The 20,373-nt window shown below is 47.4% G+C and overlaps 1 protein-coding gene across 1 annotated transcript in view; it reads left to right on the top strand.

The window, feature by feature from the left end:
- The first annotated feature begins 17,694 nt into the window (after positions 1 to 17,694).
- The window catches only part of LOC114598594 (sterol O-acyltransferase 1-like), a 53,624-nt gene continuing 50,945 nt past the window's right edge, over positions 17,695 to 20,373 (top strand). Inside the window, exons 1-2 of the mRNA XM_028732427.2 lie at positions 17,695 to 18,448; positions 20,122 to 20,259. Coding sequence (XP_028588260.2) covers positions 20,139 to 20,259 — 121 coding nt within the window. The 5' untranslated portion in view covers positions 17,695 to 18,448; positions 20,122 to 20,138. The remainder of the gene's footprint in view (positions 18,449 to 20,121; positions 20,260 to 20,373) is intronic.

Below are 20,373 nucleotides of genomic sequence, written 5' to 3'. Positions count from 1 at the left end.
GAGGCTATACCTCTTGAAACCCCAAAGATGGGCAAGATGGGGCATTTCTCTCCACCTGGCTCCACCGGATATTGCTGATGGCCAATGAAAGCCCAAGTAGGGATTCCTAGTGGGGGATGTTGCTGTGGTATAGTGGAGGAGCAGGGCCAGGAGGCTAACTTGGACACCTGAGAACACAAAAAAGCAGCAGCAACACAACGACATGTTTCCTTTTAAATGGGCCTTCCTGCTGAGTGTAAAGCATAGATCCTCATTTTTAAAGGGAAAAGGGAGAGAAGGCTTCTCCCAAAGTGTTAGAAGGCCACAAATAAAGTAACAATAGAACAAAACAAATGTGCTGTTTCATGTGATACAGAATCCTATGTGCAAATCTGTTAGATTGAGAAATTTGTACTAAATAAGAAAAAAAAATTAAAGGTGTGTGCTTGCAGGTAAACAGATTGGAGATTTTCTGCAAGATCTTATGAGATCTCATTGAAGTCTTGCAAGATGTGTAGGAGAGCAAAATATGTATTGAGATTTGGGAGAGATCTTGCATGCTCTTTTCAAGTTTATACATTTCAATAATTTTGCAGTCATTTTAACATTTCAAAACTTGACTTCCTTCCCCCTCTTTCTGCAGTTCTTTAAATTGATTCTTCATATCTTATGCATATCCAAATTACCTCAATTTCTTCATTTATGCATCTGCTTTAAATATATAATCTTATTCAACTGCAGGTTATTCCAATAATCCTGCCAATGTTCTTATCTGTTTACAGTTTGTAACTATTCATTAAACCATTTCCATTCTTTAATAAAAAGTTTGTCCTCTTGCTCCTAGAAACGGTCAGCATGTGACAGAGGCCACATCCTGGGAACGGTTTGACTGGCCACCTAAACCAGGTGAGAGCAGCCAAGGAGTCTCAAATGCTCAGGAACTTCCCCTGTGTGCAAAGACGGGCTCCAGCAGATTGAGCGGACAAGACCAAGCGTGGGCCCAGTGGTCAAGAAGGTGGTTTTTGCAATGCTGTGGAGGGAAGTGAGGGGCAGATGGGGCTCATCCACCTATAAAGATAGCCCATCGAAGAGAAGGAAAACTCTGATCCTAATTTGCCTTGTGGGATATCTTTGGGAGCTGAAAAGGCTAAGGAGTAAACCCTACACAAATCTGGAGTGGAGTCCCTCAGGCGGTTGGATGGCGCCATTTACAACCCCTTCTGACAACTCCTGCAGCCCAACTGGTGCCTAACTCTGCTTTCCTTGGAGACACATCTGCAAAGCCAAGAGAGGGAGTCTTGTCATCTGGGAAGCCCAGGACCTCCAGACACACTGCCCAGTCTTGCTCCCTGGAGAGGTCACTTTGGGACTGCTGACACCGTTGCTTGACTTTTGACCTCACCCCCGGAGGCGCACTCCATTGCTTCTCAAGACAGACAAATGACAACATTAAAAAACTATTTGAAAGAATTTTATTTCATTCACAAAAGACAATCTGGCATGTGATTAGGACAGTGGTTTTCAGACAACGGGTGACACGTTTATTGATCCAGTTTGGAAGGCTCTGTCTTGTCTTCGCACATGCGCAGTTCCATCTAGGAGCACCAACAAGGGAAGGAGCCAAACTGTTGACTCCTGCAGCGAGACTCAGGATTTCCACTCATGCTCACAAACGTAGGAAAAAGCACCGCCTAGGATAAAAGGATGATCACAGAATAGCATGTTTGTAAAGGAACTTGATTAGAATAATAATGTTGATGATGATTTTTTTTTTTTTTTCTATTTGGGTTTGTGGGGAAGGGGGGGACTGGGTCTTGGTGGGGAGGGAGATCTGTGCTGGAGTTGCTGGCCTCACTGCTGTCGCTGCCCGGAAGAGAGAAGAAGAGAAAATATTTTTAATCTTTCCATTGATTATTCTGTTGACAACCCATCTTTCCTTCAAGGATCTCCAGGTGGCTTACGCTATTCTACCTTTCTTTAATTATATTTACTTCCTCATTCCGTTTCTCTTCCAATATCTCTTCCTCCTCCTCCTCGGAGACCAGGGGGTGGATTTTAGGGGCACGACAGCAGGAGGCCAGCAGCTCGCACAGCCTGCCACACTGGCCATTCTCTCTTTCAACAGCCTTGGAGAACAACTGAGTAGGCATCTAGAGCGTCAACTGAACAGGCATGTGGATCAGCTAGTCACTGGGCACAGTCTATTCTTTTGGAGGGGGCTTTCCCCAGTTTCCATTTATAAGAAGTTTGAAAGGTTGCCTCTTTATAAAGTCTGTTTCCTTGTGACGAGAGACCACACTGGAGACTCAGTGTTTTTGAAATATATCAAGGTAAAGGGACTCCTGACCATTAGGTCCAGTCGTGGCCGACTCTGGGGTTGCAGCGCTCATCTCGCTTTATTGGCGGACCGGTCATGAACAGCTTCCGGGTCATGTGGCCAGCATGACTAAGCTGCTTCTGAACCAGAGCAGCGCACGGAAACGCCCTTTACCTTCCCGCCGTAGCGGTACCTATTTATCTACTTGCCCTTTGACGTGCTTTCGAACTGCTAGGTTGGCAGGAGCAGGGACCGAGCAACGGGAGTTCACTCCGTCGTGGGGATTCGAACCGCCGACCTTCTGATAGGCAAGTCCTAGGCTCTGTGGTTTAACCCACAGCGCCACCCGCATCCCTATTATTTATTCATTTAGATACTTGGGTTTGGGGCGAAGGGAGAACTGGGTCTTGGAGCGGGGTAGAGCTGTACTGGAGCTGCTGGCCTCACTGCTATCACTGCCTGAAGAGAAATGAAGAGAAAAGATTCTTAATTTTTTCATTAATTATTACATTGATGACCCATCTTTCCTGCAAGGATCTCCAGGTGGCTTGCGTTATTCTCCCTTCCTCCCTTCCTCATCCCATCCCTGAACTCTTCTTGAATGAGGGAGCTGCCTCCCCCCACCCTCAGTGATCCAGATTCTCTCTGGCCTCCCTGTTCCTCCTGAACAAAGATCAACACTCACCATTGGTAGTAGCATCTGTGGTATCCATCCTCTGGTCCCTTGGCCTTACGTAGATCGTTCTCACCTTTACCCTTCTTTCCTTTCCATCCTTCATTACACTCACTGTGTCCTCCTCCTCACAGACCAGGGGATGGATTTTTGTGGCACGACAGCAGGAGACCAGCAGCTCACCCAGCCTTCTCAGACTGCAGAATCTAGGGAAGAAGAGGGAAAATAGTCAGGAAATGGGTTCTGGATGCTTCCTTGATACTCTTTATCTGGCAGATAAACCTACTTTCAGAAACCTCTCATGGCGATTGCAGCAAGCAGCTGAAACCAGAGAGGAGGGCATCTTGTCAAGAGACCCTCCAGAACTGGGAGATCCCTTTCTTGTGGTGATGCCCGCAAGGGAGAAGGCAAGACATTTCCCTCAAAGGATATAAGAGGGTCCTGAGGTCAATCTTTAAAAATTAATCTAACCATGATATGGTTCCTTATATATCTGAATCTTGAGGGATAGCAAATGAAGCAAAATGCAGGAAGAATAAGAGATCCTACGTATACACGAGATGAATAAATTTTCATTTTTCAGAAAACACAATTCACACCAACAACCTATTTTCTTTGAACTATCCTCAAATAGTTGCTCTTCCCAAAGTTGTCAGCCAAGTCAGTCAGCCGGAGAACGTGTCACAATGGAGGACATGACACCGTCACTTTAGCTACCTGGCTTTACAAGGGACATGGCTCCCTTTAATATTCATTTTTAAAAATATATATTTTAGTGGGTTAAGCAGTTTTGTTTTGTTTATTTTAAAAAGTTCGATACCTCTTCCTTTTCATGTAGCACAGTGATTTAGGCATTCTACTTACGCTTTAGATGAAGAAAGTCAATTCGTTGCGCTAAAAAACATGTTTGCTTCCTCAAAATCTTCCTCCTCTCGTCTGAACTATCCTCAAATAGTTTCTCATCCCAAAGTCCTCATCCCATCCCTGAATTCTTCTTGAATGAGGGAGCTGCCTCCCCGCTCCCCAGCGAGCGGGATTTTCTCTGGCCTCCCTGTTCCTGATGAACAAAGATCAACACTCCCCATCTATATATCGGTGGCATCCATCCCCTGGTCGCTTGGTCTTACAGAAATTATTTTCACCTTCACTAAAGATTCCTTCTGATCTTCATAACCATCACTTCATCCTCCCATTTCTCTTCCAATATCTCTTCTTCCTCCTCCTCCTCCTCACAGACCAGGGGATGGATCTTTGGCACGTGACAGCAGGAGACCAGCAGCTCACACAGCCAATCTTTATAAACTAATTTAACCATGACATGGTTCCCTACTTTTCTGAGTCTTGTGGGATAGTAAAAGAAACAGAATGCAGAAGGAATTAGGAATCCTACTTATACTTTAGATGAAGAAAGTCTCTTCATTACACCAGAAAACGTATTTCCTTTCTCACAAACCACCTCCTCCTTCTCCTAGACCACGCTATGCCATCTTTGCCATCTTTATAGGTTAGTGTTTAATATAAGTTCAATATTAAAAGTGTTGCCTTCTCTTTTACCTTTGTTTTCCAGTAACTTCCACTCTTTTACCACAAACAGCGCTGACAATCCAAGTCTTTTAACTCAGTCTCTTTCGCTGGGCTCACACCACTTCAAAGTAAAAAACAAGTTAAGTCCTTGAATTCCGCTTCTTTTAATGGGCTACTACTGCTGCTGCAGAGTGAAATTTGAATCTGTCTTCCTTTTCTTACTGGTACTTGTTAGAGAAATCTTTGCTTATGGTTACGTATAATGAGAAAGATTTCCAATATGTTTAAGATAAAATCTCCCGTTCTTTACTCTTTATGTGCTAGCCTTTCGGGTCTGTTTCTGAGCAGTTCAGTTTGTATAAATAAGTCTCACAGACCCTCTTCTCCTCAAGCTCTCCTTGTTAGCTGCCGTTCTTACCGTTTGGGACTTTCAGGCTTGCTGCTGAGGATTGCTCGTGTCCTTGCGTCTAGGTACTCTCTGTCGACTCACCTCCTGCTTAGGACGTGGGCTTCGAAGGGTTCCTTTTTTGACGCTGCCGGACAATGTCAGCCCTGGGCCACGCCCAGAGCCTTTTTGAGGGTCGTGTAGCCTCCGCGTTGCCCCCCAAAGTTCCCTCTAACAGCTGCTAGGCACGGAGAACCCGCAAAGCACATCCACAACGGAGGGCGGAAAAACCGGAAGCCCTTACATACCAGGTTTGGGAGGGGGATTTGGTCTGCGATAGGCTTTTTCCGTAGGGACACGGGTGGCCACAGAGCCTAGGGCTTGCTGATCAGAAGGTCGGCAGTTCGAATCCCCGCGACGGGGTGAGCTCCCGCTGCTCGGTCCCAGCACCTGCCAACCTAGCAGTTCGAAAGCACAAAGTGGAAGTAGATAAATACCGTATTTTTCGCTCTATAGGAAACAATTTCCCCCCTCCAAAAATTAAGGGGAAATGATCAAAGCAGCAGAAATAAGAGATGATTGGATCCCTTTAAGAGCTCGAAGCATGGGTACCCCCAACCAAAATTTAAAATTCGGTTTTGTAATTTGGAACTAATGTGATTTGATTGGTTTGCTAATAAAAAATATTTTATTTAAAAAAAAATCAATTAAGGGGAAATGTGTGTGCGTCCTATGGAGTGAATGCAGGCTGCGCAGCTAAGCCCAAAGCCAGAGCAGGGAGAAGGAGCGCTGCGCATCGCTCCGTCTCGCTGTTCTAGCTTGGGGTTAGCTGCGCAAAGCCTCCGCAGGGCAGCGGGGTGAAGGCACCCTGCCGCCCTGCGGAGGCTTCAAAGGCCGTCCCCAAAGCCAGAACAGTGAGGCGGAGCGCTGCGCGGCGCTCCGTCTCACTGTTCTAGCTTGGGAACGGCTGCACAAAGCCTCCGCAGGGCAGCACGGTGCCTTCACCCCGCTGCTCTGCAGAGGCTTCAAAGGCTGCACTCCGTTGGCTTCAGGCAGCTATCTGCAAGCTTTCGGAGCGCAGTAGGAGTTCCCGCTGTACTTCGAAGGCTTGCGGATGGCCGCCTGAAGTCACCTAGCAGTTCGAAAGTGGAAGTAGATAAATACCGTATTTTTCACTCTATAGGACACACTTTCCCCCCTCCAAAAATTAAGGGGAAATGATCAAAGCAGCAGAAATAAGAGATGATTGGATCCCTTTCTGAGCTCGAAGCATGGGTACCCCCAACCAAAATTTAAAATTCGGTTTTGTAATTTGGAACTAATGTGATTTGATTGGTTTGCTAATAAAAAATATTTTATTTTAAAAAAATCAATTAAGGGGAAATGTGTGTGCGTCCTATGGAGTGAATGCATGCTGCGCAGCTAAGCCCAAAGCCAGAGCAGGGAGAAGGAGCGCTGCGCAGCGCTCCGGCTCTCTGTTCTAGCTTGGGGTTAGCTGCGCAAAGCCTCCGCAGGGCAGCGGGGTGAAGGCACCCTGCCGCCCTGCGGAGGCTTCAAAGGCCGTCCCCGAAGCCAGAACAGTGAGGCGGAGCACTGCGCGGCACTCCGTCTCACTGTTCTAGCTTGGGGATGGCTGCACAAAGCCTCCGCAGGGCAGCGGGGTGCCTTCACCCCGCTGCTCTGTGGAGGCTTCAAAGGCTGCGCTCTGGGGGCTTCAGGCAGCTATCCGCAAGCCTTCCAAGCGCAGCAGGAGTTCCCGCTGCACTCAGAAGGCTTGCGGATAGCCGCCTGAAGCCTGGAGAGCGAGAGGGGTCGGTGCACACCGATCCCTCTTGCTCTCCAGGCTACGCTTCGCTGGAGAGGCGCTGCACAGTTTTCCCTCTCTGCGCAGCGCCCCTTCAGCGAAGCGGGAGGAGAAATGGAAGGGGCTCCGTTTCTCCTGCCGCTTCGCTGAAGGGACACTGAGCAGAGAGGGAGAGAATTCCCCCCCCCCCCGTTCTCCCCCTCCTATGATCCGGTGCGTCCTATAGAGCGAAAAATACGGTAGGTGCCGTTCTGTCGGGAAGGTAAACAGCCTTTCCGTGCACTGCTCTGCTTTTGCCAGAAGCAGCTTCGTCATCCTGGCCACATGACCCGGAAGCTGTACACCGGCTCCCTCAGCCTATAGAGCGAGATGAGCGCGCAACCCTAGAGTCGTCCGCGACTGGACCTAACGGTCAGGGGTACCTGTACCTTTACCTAGGCTTTTTCCAGATTTGCCTTACTGCCCTATGTTTCTAAATCTTGAGGGAGAGCAAAAGAAGCAGAATGCAGAAAGAATTAGACATCCTACTTACAATCAAGAAGAAGAAATCTTTATTTTGCCGGAAAACATCATTACTTCTCACAAACCACCTCCTTTCTCCTGAACTATCCTCAAATAGTTGCTCTTCCCAAAGTCCTCAGTCAAGTCACTCAGCAGGGGGACGTGTCACAATGGAGGCCCTGACCCTGTTGCTTTAGCTACCTTGCTTAACAATATGAATTGTTCCCCTTAACATTAATTTTTCAAATATATCTTCCCGTGGGTTTTTATTTTATTTATTTAGGAAGGATCTAGAGCTGGCTTCATCCAGCACGGTGCATTTCTGGACAGGACAGGAAACACCTTGCAAACACACACTTTTCAACATGGCGGTGTCACCAAGGAAAAACACTCCTGGCCTAGACTATGGCTGCTGTTTCTCAATTAATAGTAAAAAATGACCCTTCTCAACATCCTGTAATAATCTGTCCAGTATTAGGATGGACAGGAGCAGGACTTCACCCTTAGACCCCCTCATCCCCCTGTTTCTTTCTGTTTCTGCCCAGTGTCTTCTGCCAATCAACAGCTTTCCTTAGCTTGCAAGGAAGTGAAATGTTATGAGTTACTTGGTGCCAGACTCCCCTTTGCCATGAGTTTCTGGGTGCCAGGCACTGAACCCCTGGACACTGAACATCGGGGGAATTGATCTAAGCTGTACCCCAAGCACTACATTTGATTGTTGGTTATTAAAAACTGATTGAAACCATTTTATTTCATTCACAAAAGAAATTTTGACATGTGATTATGATAACAGTTTATATAATAAAGGTGACACGTTTATTGATCCTTTTTGTAAGTTATTATTTGTCTACTTTAATGTATTTTTTATATATATTAATCAGTAAGGGGGTGGGGTGAGAAGCAGTTTTGCATATGAAACTGGTGGATGGCTGTCATTAATCCAGATCAATTTCATAGAATCATAGAAACTTATAGCTGGAAGGGACACCAAGGGTCATCTAGTCCAACCCCCTGGGATGCAGCAATCTCAGCAAAAGCATCCATGGCAGACGGCCATCCAACCTCTGCTTAGTAACCTCCAAGGAAGGAGAGTCCACCACCTCTCATGGGAATCTGTTCCAATGCCAAACAGCCCTTACTGTCAGAAAGTTTTTATGAATGTTTAGTTGGAATCTCCTTTCTTATAACTTGAATCCATGGGTTCGAGTCCTACCATCTAGAGCAGGAGAAAAGAAGCTTGTTCCCTCTTCCATGTGACAGCCCTTAAGATATTGGAAGATGGCTGTCAGATCTCCTCTCAGTTTCCTCTTTTCCAGGCCAAACCTACCCAGCTCCTTCAAGTGTTTCTCTTCAATCTTAGTTTCCAGACCCTTGGTTGTCTTGGTTGCCCTCCTCTGCACACATTCCAGCTTGTCAACATCCTTCTTCAATGATGGTGCCCAGAACTGGACACTGGACTCCAGGTGTGGCCTGACCAAGGTAGGAGAGAGTAGGACTTGGACTTTGTTTCATCAGGACCCTGGACTTCCATAGATGCAATCTAGAACAGCGTTACCATTTTCTGCTGCTGCACATTCCTTGTGGCTGAGGCTCAGGGTAACGCCCCCGGGACCTTTCAGTTCATGGTGTCCATGGAGGCGCAGGTCAGTTCTGTGTCCACGGCAGCTGTTGACCAGCTTCATCTAGTACGCAGGCTGAGACCCTATCTGCCTGCGGATTGCCTCGCCAGAGGGGTGCATGCTCTGGTTATCTCCCGCTTGGACTACTGCAATGCGCTCTACGTGGGGCTACCTTTGAAGGTGACCTGGAAACTACAACTAATCCAGAATGCGGCAGCTAGACTGGTGACTGGGAGTGGCCCCCAAGACCTACATTGGCTCTCAGTATGTTTCCGGGCACAATTCAAAGTGTTGGTGCTGACCTTTAAAGCCCTAAACGGCCTCAAAGGCCCAGTATACTGAAGGAGCGCCTCCACCCCCATCATTCTGCCTGGACACTGAGGTCCAGCGCTGAGGGCCTTTTGGCGGTTCCCTCCCTACGAGAAGCCAAGTTACAGGGTAGTGGTGCCTGCCCTGTGGAACCCCCTCCCACCAGATGTCAAAGAGATAAACAGCTACCTGACATTTAGAAGACATCTGAAGGCAGCCCTGTTCTGGGAAGCTTTGAATGTTTGACAGACTATTTTATTTTAATATTTTGTTGGAAGCCGCCCAGAGTGGCTGGGTATAAATAATAAATTATTATTATTATTATTATTATTATTATTATTATTATTATTATTATTATTATTATATCATGATGATGACTGTGAGGTGTTACAAGTCATTAACTTCAAGGCACACTGCCATGCCTTTGAAGACACAAACAATCCCAGCTTTTCAGAGCTGGCTATCATGGCTTCTTTAATCTTTGTGTATTGCTCCACCATGTGGCTGAATCATATAAAGCACTGACTTTTACATATCTCTTGACCTCTAATTGCAAGAAGATCTCGTTAAATTGGATTATAATCTTTATAAATTGGAGCTGTGGAGCAGGTCCTCGAGAGTGGGGGGGGGCCTCCCACCATTCCTCCTCAGTCCAGCCCCTGACAACCATGTGGGTTACAGCGTCGAGGGCTCATTTTGTGGGGCGATGTGAAACGTAGTGTTTTCACCCCCAAACCTTGCAGGGGGCATTCTCTGGGTGTTTGGCGCCGCTTTGGAGTGAATCGGACAACGTCTGACTTTTGGAGAAATTGGGATCCCGTGAGTTGGGGCGCCAAAGGCTCATTTTTGGGGGTGCCATGAAATGTGGGGTTTTCCCTGCCAAACATTTCAGGGGGTCTTTAGCAGGTGTTTGCCGTTGCTTTGTTGCGAATCCTAAGACATCGGGTTTTCAGCGAAATCATGGCCACCATAGCTATCCTGACAGATGATTTGGCCTGTCACCCTTGTGTGGAAGTAAAGGATGGGATTCCCTTACTACTCCGCCTGGGGTCTCCAATGTGGTGCACCCAGCCTCCACTCACACTATCCCTATGTTGGGAAATTTGGGGGTGGTTTGTGGGGATGTTATGTACTGAGTTGAATAGGATCCAAAATGCAACAGTCTGATTGGTCCTAGAACAATAGGATCCAACATGCAGCAGTCTGATTGGTCCTAGAACAATGCAGCAGTCTGATTGGTCCGCAGGAGCCACCCAATCCAGCTCCAGGTGGAAGTGAATCCACAACCTGATTGGCCTACAGGAGAATCCCAGAATTAGCCAATCACGTGCAGCCCATTGTGTAAATAATGTATATAAAGCAGATATTGTGGGGGAACTTTCATTCCCCGCTACTATGAGCTGAATATAGAGCAAGAAATCCACTCTCGACTCCGAGTATATTTCAGGGGAAGAGCTGTTTGGGATATTTCCTGCTTGTGAATTATGTGTATGTGTGTGTGTTTGTGTGTGTGTGTGTGTGTGTGTGTGTGTTTGTGACACATGCCTAAAGCTTTAAATCTGGGATGGGCATGGAAGTTCCGAGGTCAGCCACCAGGTGGCACTGCAGGCCACGCTCCAGCTGCTGCTGCTGCTGCTACAGGTGCCAGTAAGTCTCGCATTTTCAACCTCTTCCTCCTCCATTGCACTGGCTAAATGATTCATTGCTGGACTCCCATCGCTGAGGCCAAATGTACCTTTACAGAGCAAAATGTCCTTTTGAATTATACACCCAGCACATGGATCCTGACAAAGGGGCAATACAAGCGGACTCTCTGTGCCCTTACCACAGCAAAAAGACGGATACTGGTGAGCTGGAAAAATAAAAATGCGTCTCCCTTCTATGATTGGATTGAAGACTTCTACAAACTCACCACATCTGAACAACCTGCAGACAAACGCAGACTTGCCATGGACAAATTCAATGATACAGTGGTACCTCGGGTTAACATACTTGCACTATGACGTGTTTTTGAACTGCTAGGTTGGCAGGAGCAGGGACCGAGCAACGGGAACTCACCCCGTCGCGGGGATTCGAACCGCTGACCTTCTGAACAGCAAGCCCAAGCAGCACAGTGGTTTAACCCACAGCGCCACCCGCATCCCTACAGCACCACCTGCGTACTAGTTAGTACTAGTACAGTGGTACCTCGGGTTACATACACTTCAGGTTACAGATGCTTCAGGTTACAGACTCTGCTAACCCAGAAATAATACCTCGGGTTAAGACATTGCTTCAGGATGAGAACAGAAATCGTGCTCTGGCGGCACGGCGGCAGTGGGAGGCCCCATTTGCTAAAGTGGTGCTTCAGGTTAAGAACAGTTTCAGGTTAAGAACAGACCTCCAGAACGAATTCAGTTCTTAACCTGAGGTACCACTGTATATGGAATCCATTCTTTCAAATACTGTTCTTCTTTGGTGATCATTTGGAGCCGAGTAATACTGTCTTCCGCGAACCCGGTCTCAACAGTGAGTCCGTAAGTGACTGTGGAGGCCAATTCTGGATCCACACGTCCTTCCACAGTGGGGACATTGGATTCCGGGCGGGAGTTGATCACTGTGAGGCTTGATTTTGAAATGATTTTGAAAAGCTTTGAGAAGCTTTGAGCCTGCTTTGGGGGGGGGGTGACTTCATGCCTAGGTGGGGTCACCTGTCCTCCCCTCCTTCACTGAGGTACTCCAAATAGTGCTGCAGAGCCAGGGGATCTCCCCACACCATCCCTTCACTGCTTTGAGAGTCGTCTCTTTCTAGAAGATCTCTCCCCTCCTGACTCGAACTCAGCTCCTCCACTTCACTCCTGTCTGAATACTCTCCCTAGACACTCAGTCTAGAGACTCCTTTCTCTAGCTGTAGATATTTCCCTCAGGGTGCATGTGAAACACACTTTTCCTAACTCTACCTCACGGTTTCTCTTAAACCACCTCCCTATCGCTATCTAGATCTATCTGGCATGAGCGCAGCCGTGTGTGTGTGTGTGTGTGTGTGTGTGTGTGTGTGTGGCAGAGAGGGACAGCTGCCCCCCTTCAAATAATTCAATTAAATCAATACAAACTGAGGTTCTGCCCCCCCCCCAACATACATTCTGGCTTTGCCCATGCTAGCTGGACATTCCCTCAGAAACGGTTCCTTTGATTTTCCCTCCAAAAGTGCTGCTCCCCCTCCCCCAACTGGATGCCTTGGTAGCCAATCAGAAAGAGGCTACAGCCGTCTGGTGGGATTTCTGAGGCACTGCATCACCAGACAATCTTCTCTGGCTCTGCTGTCTGTCACACCAGGCAAACCTCCTGGCCGGGTGGTGGGGGGGAGGAGGATGGTCTGAAGTCCGGGGGCCACGACTGAGAAAGCCCTGCTCCAGTAGTCACTACCTGCTGCGAGGGAGAGGGCTTTTCAGGAAGGCCTCTGAAGATGACCGTAAGGTTTGAGCAGGCTCGTGTGGGAAAGACCCTGTTCCTTATAGATTAAAGGTAATGGGGCCCCTGACCATTAGGTCCCATCGTGACCGACTCTGGGGTTGCAGCACTCATCTTTCTTTATTGGCCGAGGGAGCCGGCGTATAGCTTCCGGGTCATGTGGCCAGCATGACTAAGCCGCTTCTGGCGAACCAGAGCAGCGCACGGAAACGCCGTTTACCTTCCTGCCGGAGCAGTACCTATTTATCGACTTGCACTTTGACGTGCTTTCGAACTGCTAGGTGGGCAGGAGCATATCGATGTATGTAATTTTTATTTCTTAATTATATTTAGTGGTAGTATGGCTGTATTGTTTTTTGTAACATAAAACCATTCAATAAAAATTATTTTTTTTAAAAAAAAAGGTGGGCAGGAGCTGGGACCAAGCAACGGGAGCTCACCCCGTCATGGGGATTCGAACCGCCGACCTTCTGATTGGCAAGTCCTAGGCTCTGTGGTTTAACCCACAGCGCCACCCGCGTCCCATCTATAATCCTTAAGGATTACTATAAGTAATCCTTATAGATTACTCTGTGTTTTATTATGTTTCAAAAACAGTGTTTCTGGTGGTGTGAACCGCCCTGAGCAACATTTGGTGGAAAGGTGGGCTATGTGGGCAAGAAATAATAGAAATAAGATTGATAAAGCTGCCTTTCTATCAGGGCACTAAGAGAATTTTAAAAAAAGAAACATTAAAAAGATAATGAGAGAAACAGAGCTGAAATATTGCCTGGGGGACAACAGGATCCTGGAGACACGAGTTCAGCGAAACCATTCCAGCTTGAAAGCACTTTGAACAAAGTTCTCCATCCAGCAATGTATTTCGAGCAATTTTGTTGGCAGAGTTTGGTTTCATCAAATCCGCAGCAATGTGTGTGGAGAGGCTAAGCCGCCTTCCCGATGTCAGTGGCTCTGCTGCTGCTTATCTGAATAGGGAAGCGGTGAGGTCGAGGCTGTGCAGCTGCACCAGTGGAACTGCCACCTGCAATTCCGCACTCCTGTGCATCCTCCAACCTCACTGTCACCTGGCCGTCCAGGTAAACCGCAGAATTGCTTTGGAATGCAACAGGCATGTGTTCAGACAGAAGGCTAACTAGATTCTTGTCTTTGACAAGCTAGTCTGTCTGGCAAGGTGTAGATGAGTGTCAGGGAACTGCCATCAGTGCCGGAGGGAGAGAGCAAGCTCCAAAGGGATCCCGAGAGCGTCCCGGGAGTGGGAGAGGCAGCCCATCTTCTGGGGAAGGGAATCAGCGTAGCTCCAGTGGAGAAGGGGGGCAGATGGGGGAATCGGCGAGGCGGTCACATGATTCCTTGCCGGGGACCAGCGGGGAGAGGAAGGGTCCTCCGCTGCCTACGCCCTCCTTGCGCAGAAGGCTTCCGCGCAGGGAGAGTAGGAGGAGACTGGGCGTCAAGGAGCTTCTTTGCTGGAAGAAGTTTAAGAAACGCCCACTGACGGATTCTGCCAGCGATTTAGGCAGCCACCGGTGAGTGGCTGTCCGGACAGGAAAGGTTCACTCAGGCAACCCAGCCAGGTGTTGGCACCGGCTTACGCACGTGCAACCCCTAGAACCGTCACAATGAGCTTATGCAACGAGAGATGTGGTGATGATGTCTGACGTGTTCATCTTCCTCTGCTGAGTTTTAGGATCAGCACTGGGCATAGCAGAATCGTAGAACTGTAGAGTTGGGTCATCTAGTCCAACCCCCTGCAGTGCAGGAATCTCTGCTGAATGTGGGTCTCGAACCCTCAACCCTGAGATTAAGAGTCTCGTGCTCTACAGACAGAGCTGGACAGTGGTTTTGGTATCTTTCAGAAAGACTTTGGGGCAGATTTGTGGAAGGTAAGTCTATGAACAACTTTCAACCATAAGAGGAAATGGAACCTCCATGTTCAGAGGCAATGTACCCCTGAGTGCCGGATGCCTGGGACCTTTATTCTGCTGATACCCTGCTGCTTGTGAACTTATGGAGGAACCTGACTGGCCATCTTTGTGTTGAGCTAATACACCAGTGTGAGTAGATAAATAGGTACCACTCTGGCGGGAAGGTAAATGGCGTTTCCGTGCGTTGCTCTGGTTCACCAGAAGCTGCTTAGTCATGCTGCCCACATGACCTGGAAGCTGTCTGCGGACAAACGCCGGCTCCCTCGGCCTATAGGAGCTGGGGGCACTGTCATACAGTGGTTCCACTCCTTTCTCCTGGGCCGTGTTTAGAAAGTGGTGGTGGGGGGTGAGTGTCCAGACCCTTTGGCCCTCACTTGTGGGGTACTTCAGGGTTCCGTCCTCTCCCCCATGCTTTTTAACATCTATATGAAGCCGCTGGGAGAGATCATCAGGGGATTTGGACTGGGTGTCCATCAATATGCAGATGATACCCAGCTCTACCTCTCTTTCAAATCAGAACCAGTGAAGGCAGTGAAGGTCCTGTGTGAGTGCCTGGAGGTGGTTGGAGGATGGATGGTGGCTAATGGATTGAGGTTGAATCCTGACAAGACAGAAGTACAAGACAGGAGACAGGCTGGTGTGTACAAGTACAAGACAGGAGACAGGCTGGTGTGGAGGATTCCCTGGTCCTGAATGGGGTAACTGTGCCCCTGAAGGACCAGGTGCGCAGCCTGGGAGTTATTTTGGACTCACAGCTGTCCATGGAGGCGCAGGTCAATTCTGTATCCAGGGCAGCTTTCTACCAGCTCCACCTGGTACGCAGGCTGAGACCCTACCTGCCCGCGGACTGTCTTGCCAGAGTGGTGCATGCTCTGGTTATCTCCCGCTTGGACTACTGCAATGCGCTCTACGTGGGGCTACCTTTGAAGGTGACCCGGAAACTACAACTAATCCAGAATGTGGCAGCTAGACTGGTGACTGGTGGCGGCCACCGAGACCACATAGCACTGGTCTTGAAAGACCTACATTGGCTCCCAGTACGTTTCCGAGCACAATTCAAAGTGTTGGTGCTGACCTTTAAAGCCCTAAATGGCCTTGGTTCAGTATACCTGAAGGAGCATCTTCACCCCCATTGTTCTGCCCAGACACTGAGGTCCAGCGCCGAGGGCCTTCTGGCGGTTCCCTCATTGCAAAAAGCAAAGCTTCAGGGAACAGGCAGAGGGCCTTCTCGGTAGTGGCGCCCGCCCTGTGGAACGCCCTCCCATCAGATAAACAACTACCTGACATTCAGAAGACAGGGAATGTTCAGGGAAGTTTTTAATGTGTGACATCTTAGTGTATTTTTGGTCTTTGTGGAAGCCGCCCAGAGTGGCTGGGGAAACCCAGCCAGATGGGTGGGACACAAATAATAAATTATTATTATTATTATTATTATTATTATTATTATTATTATTATTACTACTATAGAGCGAGATGAGTGCCGCAACCCCAGAGTCCTCCGCAACTGGACCTCAGGGGTACCTTTACCTTTACCTAATCCACCCGCACTTATGTTTCAGTCAAATACCGCTACCTAATGGCACCTTGCAGAAACCGATATGTATACTTGGGAGATAATGATACATGTGGCCAATGAGCAACCAGTGCAGATGTTTTAACAGGGGTGTCCTAGGCTGTTGGCTACCTAGGTGCTTCATTCTTTGCTCTTCTGCAGGCTTTGTTACTCTAATGCAACAGCAGTGCAAGGAGATTGGGGCAAGAATGCCCTAGTTCAGATGTTTTCATCTATGGCAACAGGTGGCAAGCCAATATATGAGGGTTCCCCCCCCCCACTAAACCCCCTCTTTGTTTCTGCCAAATGCTTTGGGAAGACAAATTTGTAGTGGTGGTATGAGATCATTTGGCCTGGGGTGGAGGCAAGCTTTGTGAAAGAGCTCCACTGCCCCCTTCTTGAGATATGTAGGGTTGCCATCTACTTGTTCTTTTCTTTTCCTTTTTTTTACTGCTATGATTCCTCTTGCTACCAACCTATCATGCAATTGCAGAGCAATGTGGAAAGCTTCTTATGCTTAATTCCTACATGCCATGTTACAGTTAAAGGAATAGGAACCAAAACCGGGGGGGGGGGGGGCCTTTGTCAACCTGTGGGTCTACCAAAGACTCTGTGCTGACAAGGTACAAAACAAGCCTAGAAAATTGTGTTTTGGTTTAAAGAGACACAATATGTGCAGGCATACACTGTATATGCAAAATGGCTTGTGCTTGGCCTGTCATATGGGCACCAATCTGAACTTATTCTGTGGTTTATTTCTGTAGACTGTGGCATCATTAGAGTTGGCATAAGTTTTAGTATTGTTGTGGCTTTAAAATTCAGCTCTCTTCTACTGAGTATTATGCAAGATTTTCCTCATCCTGATGCCACCCATTTTTGGCTGAAGCAGGCTTCACTCTGCAGCTTTTTTCCTATACGTGGGTTGTATACGCGGGACGCGGGTGGCGCTGTGGGTTAAACCACAGAGCCTAGGACTTGCTGATCAGAAGGTCAGCAGTTCAAATCCCCGCGACGGGGTGAGCTCCCGTTGCTCGGTCCCTGCTCCTGCCAACCTAGCAGTTCGAAAGCACGTCAAAGTGCAAGTAGATAAATAGGTACCACTCCAGCAGGAAGGTTAATGGCGTTCCCGTGCGCTGCTCTGGTTCACCAGAAGCGGCTTAGTCATGCTGGTCACATGACCCGGAAGCTGTACACCGGCTCCCTCGGCCAATAAAGCGAGATGAGCGCCGCAACCCCAGAGTCGGCCACGACTGGACCTAACAGTCAGGGGTCCCTTTACCTTTATACTTCCTGAAGGAAGGCGATGTGGAGTTTCATGGTGTTTACAAAGTTAGCATAACTTGATATGTAATGTATTCCCCAATGAACTCTGTTGACCCTGGTGCTAGTCTTTATCTTAAATGTGACCTGGAAAGCATGCATCACATTCCTGACTTCTTAAGACCTAAAGCACAGGGCTTTTGTGTTACCAGCAAACTTTAATTATCACCTCCTGTAAAAAGAATGGCTTCCATGTATGCAATAGCATATTCCACGGAAGGCAGGATTCAGGAGACATACAAGATAACCAGTTAAGTCATTTCCCACATATGGTGTGTGTGGAGCCTGTATTTACTATTTAAAACACTTTGTCCAGTAGATTCCAGGGTGGTTTACAATATGCATATATCTTAATCGAAAATAGAAATAAAAACAGCTTGCACAAGTTAGTGCCCTTGTCCCCATGTTACAGACTAGCAATGGGTCTGCTGTTTTCTACCATTAAAACTGCCTTCTTTGGCTGCCCCGTGTGACAAGGTGCTTGCCATATCCTGGTTCCAAAATGGGGTTGCCATATTCTAGTTCCACAAAAAATCTCATGAGGTTGGCTGCCATACTATGAACACGTCCCTTGGCACAAGCTGTATTAAACGCCGTAGGACAGTTTCCCGCGTCAGCTTGCCTTGAATCATTACCGTTATCTCCCAACTGTATAGTTTTCTGCAAGGCGCCTTTAGGTGGCACTGTTCGACTGAAACATAAGCACTGCTGGATTAGCTAACTAGCCCAGGTGTGCTGAACCATAGTCCCTCCAGATGTTGCTGAACAACCTCCCATCCTCAAAGCTCCCAACCTCCCATCAAAGCTCCCAACCTCCCATCAGCTCTAGCAAGCATAGCCAATGTCCAAGGATGCTGGGAGTTGTCCTTTGGCAACATCTGGAGGACTAAAGGATCCCCCTGCGTGATTTAGTCCACCATTCTGTTTCCAAAAGGGGCAGCGACGTATCTTGTTCCCATCTCCTCCTCCGGCTTCTCCTCCTCTTTCGCCTACATGCCCTGACGAAGGCAGAGGTGGAGCCAAGCCATATAGCGCTCCCCTCCGCTTGCGGAGCTGCAAAAGACGCAAGGAGGAGAGAGACACGGAGACTCAGGTGGGCGCTCCGGGGACGGTGGTGATGGGACTCGGACTGGGGCGAAGGGCGAGGGGCGGTCAAGGGCTGGAGAGGGAGCGCAGGTACCCCTCCTGAATCTCCCGGTCGCCGTCGAGAGGGAGCGATGGCATGCGGAGAGGGGGAGAAGGTGCGAAGGAAGCCTGCTGGTCCCCTCTTCCTCCTCTCCTTTCCGTGCGTAAAGGCTGAGCCCACCGGGTTCCAAGCTGGGACGTGTGAACCATAGTTTTCTAACTTGGATGAAATGGAAAACTATGGTTATTTGTACGATTTCTGGTTTATTTACAGCTTGGGGAAAGGGCTGTGTTGTTGGGCAAAAGGCTTGTTAATGTCTTTGCTTATTAAGCAAGGATCATCAGAACTGGCGGCCAAAAAGTGCTGTGTATGTGTGATTTATCCCTCTAAACTGAGATGTCACCTTAAACACAAGGGCTGCAAGTGGCGAAATCTTATCCTTATGGAAGATTTTAAAGGAACAAAGATCGGGTCAGATAACATTTCCTGCAACTTTAACTTCCATTAATAATCAACCAAAACAAATCTTTTGAAAGATACACGTTTAAGGCAGATTATATATATATATATATATATATATATATATATATATATATATATATATGAGATATTTATTAGAATTTTCAAGAATTTTATGACATAAAAACAAAAAATACAAAAATACATGCAAAAAACATACAATCACAAGTATAACTTCATTCCCTTATATTCATAAAACTTACTTTCCCGACCTCCTCATACCTCCCCTTTCTGCATTCCAGTCTCTAATCAATTCTCTTCAGCAAATCCTTCCCCTAATTTCTATTTAAATTTTAACCTTTCTTTTCTTATTTGCATAATCATTACAGCTAACAACCACTTAATTTCTAAATCAACATCGTTTTAACATTCAGCAATTTTACAATATTTCTTAAGATAGTCCTTAAATTTCTTCCAATCTTCTTCCGCCGTCTCTTTTCCCTGGTCTCGGATTCTGCCAGTCATCTCTGCCAGTCCCATATAATCTATAACTTTCATCTGCCATTCTTCCACGGTGGGTAGTTCTTCTGTCTTCCAGTACTTTGCGATGAGTATTCTTGCTGCTGTTGTAGCATACATAAAAAATGTTCTATCCTTCTTTGGCACCAATTGGCCGACCATACCCAGGAGAAAGGCCTCTGGTTTCTTCAGAAAGGTATATTTAAATACCTTTTTCATTTCATTATAAATCATTTCCCAGAAAGCCTTAATCCTTGGGCACGTTTAAGGCAGCTTTTTAACCATACATCCTGAGATGTATACAAGTCCCATCATTCCTAGCTAGGAAGACCTGTGGTCAAAGATGATGGGAGTTGTAGTTCAACAACATCTGGGGACCCAACCAAGATTGAGAGAGGCTGGTTCAGAGAGTGAAGGGAACAGTTTGTGGTTTTGAACAAACCCTATCCTCTACTTTCACAACTTTCATCAGTCTGAAGTGGTGTATTTAGAAATGTTTTCTGGCAGCCAGGACGCCTAGGGACTTGTTTTGTAAAAGAAAGATTGAGAGAGCACTGAGGTTCTTAGAATGATTATAATTATACATCATATAATAAAGAACGATAAGTGCATGGTCATAAAAAGCTGAGGTACTTCATAAGAGTAAGTTTTCTCCTCTACAGTGTGTTAGCCTGACACCATGGCGGGTGAAGAAAATATCTCCGTAAGGAATCGCCAATCAACTTATGAGACGGCAGAAGAGAAAGAAGACTTATCAAAGAGGCATGAAGCAGACTGGTCTTTCCCACAATCAAGCAATGGTGAGATTTCTTCATCAGTAACTGCAGAGACCTTATCTGATTTAGCAGATGAAATGATAAGCAGTGACATGATTTTAAATCTGCATGTGAACAAAAGATCTGAAGTAAATATGA

This window comes from Podarcis muralis, chromosome 5, assembly GCF_964188315.1.
Source record: "Podarcis muralis chromosome 5, rPodMur119.hap1.1, whole genome shotgun sequence".
Lineage (NCBI taxonomy): Eukaryota > Metazoa > Chordata > Lepidosauria > Squamata > Lacertidae > Podarcis > Podarcis muralis.
Note: the sequence above shows the minus strand (reverse complement) of the source record. Positions and strands in the feature narration are given on the sequence as shown.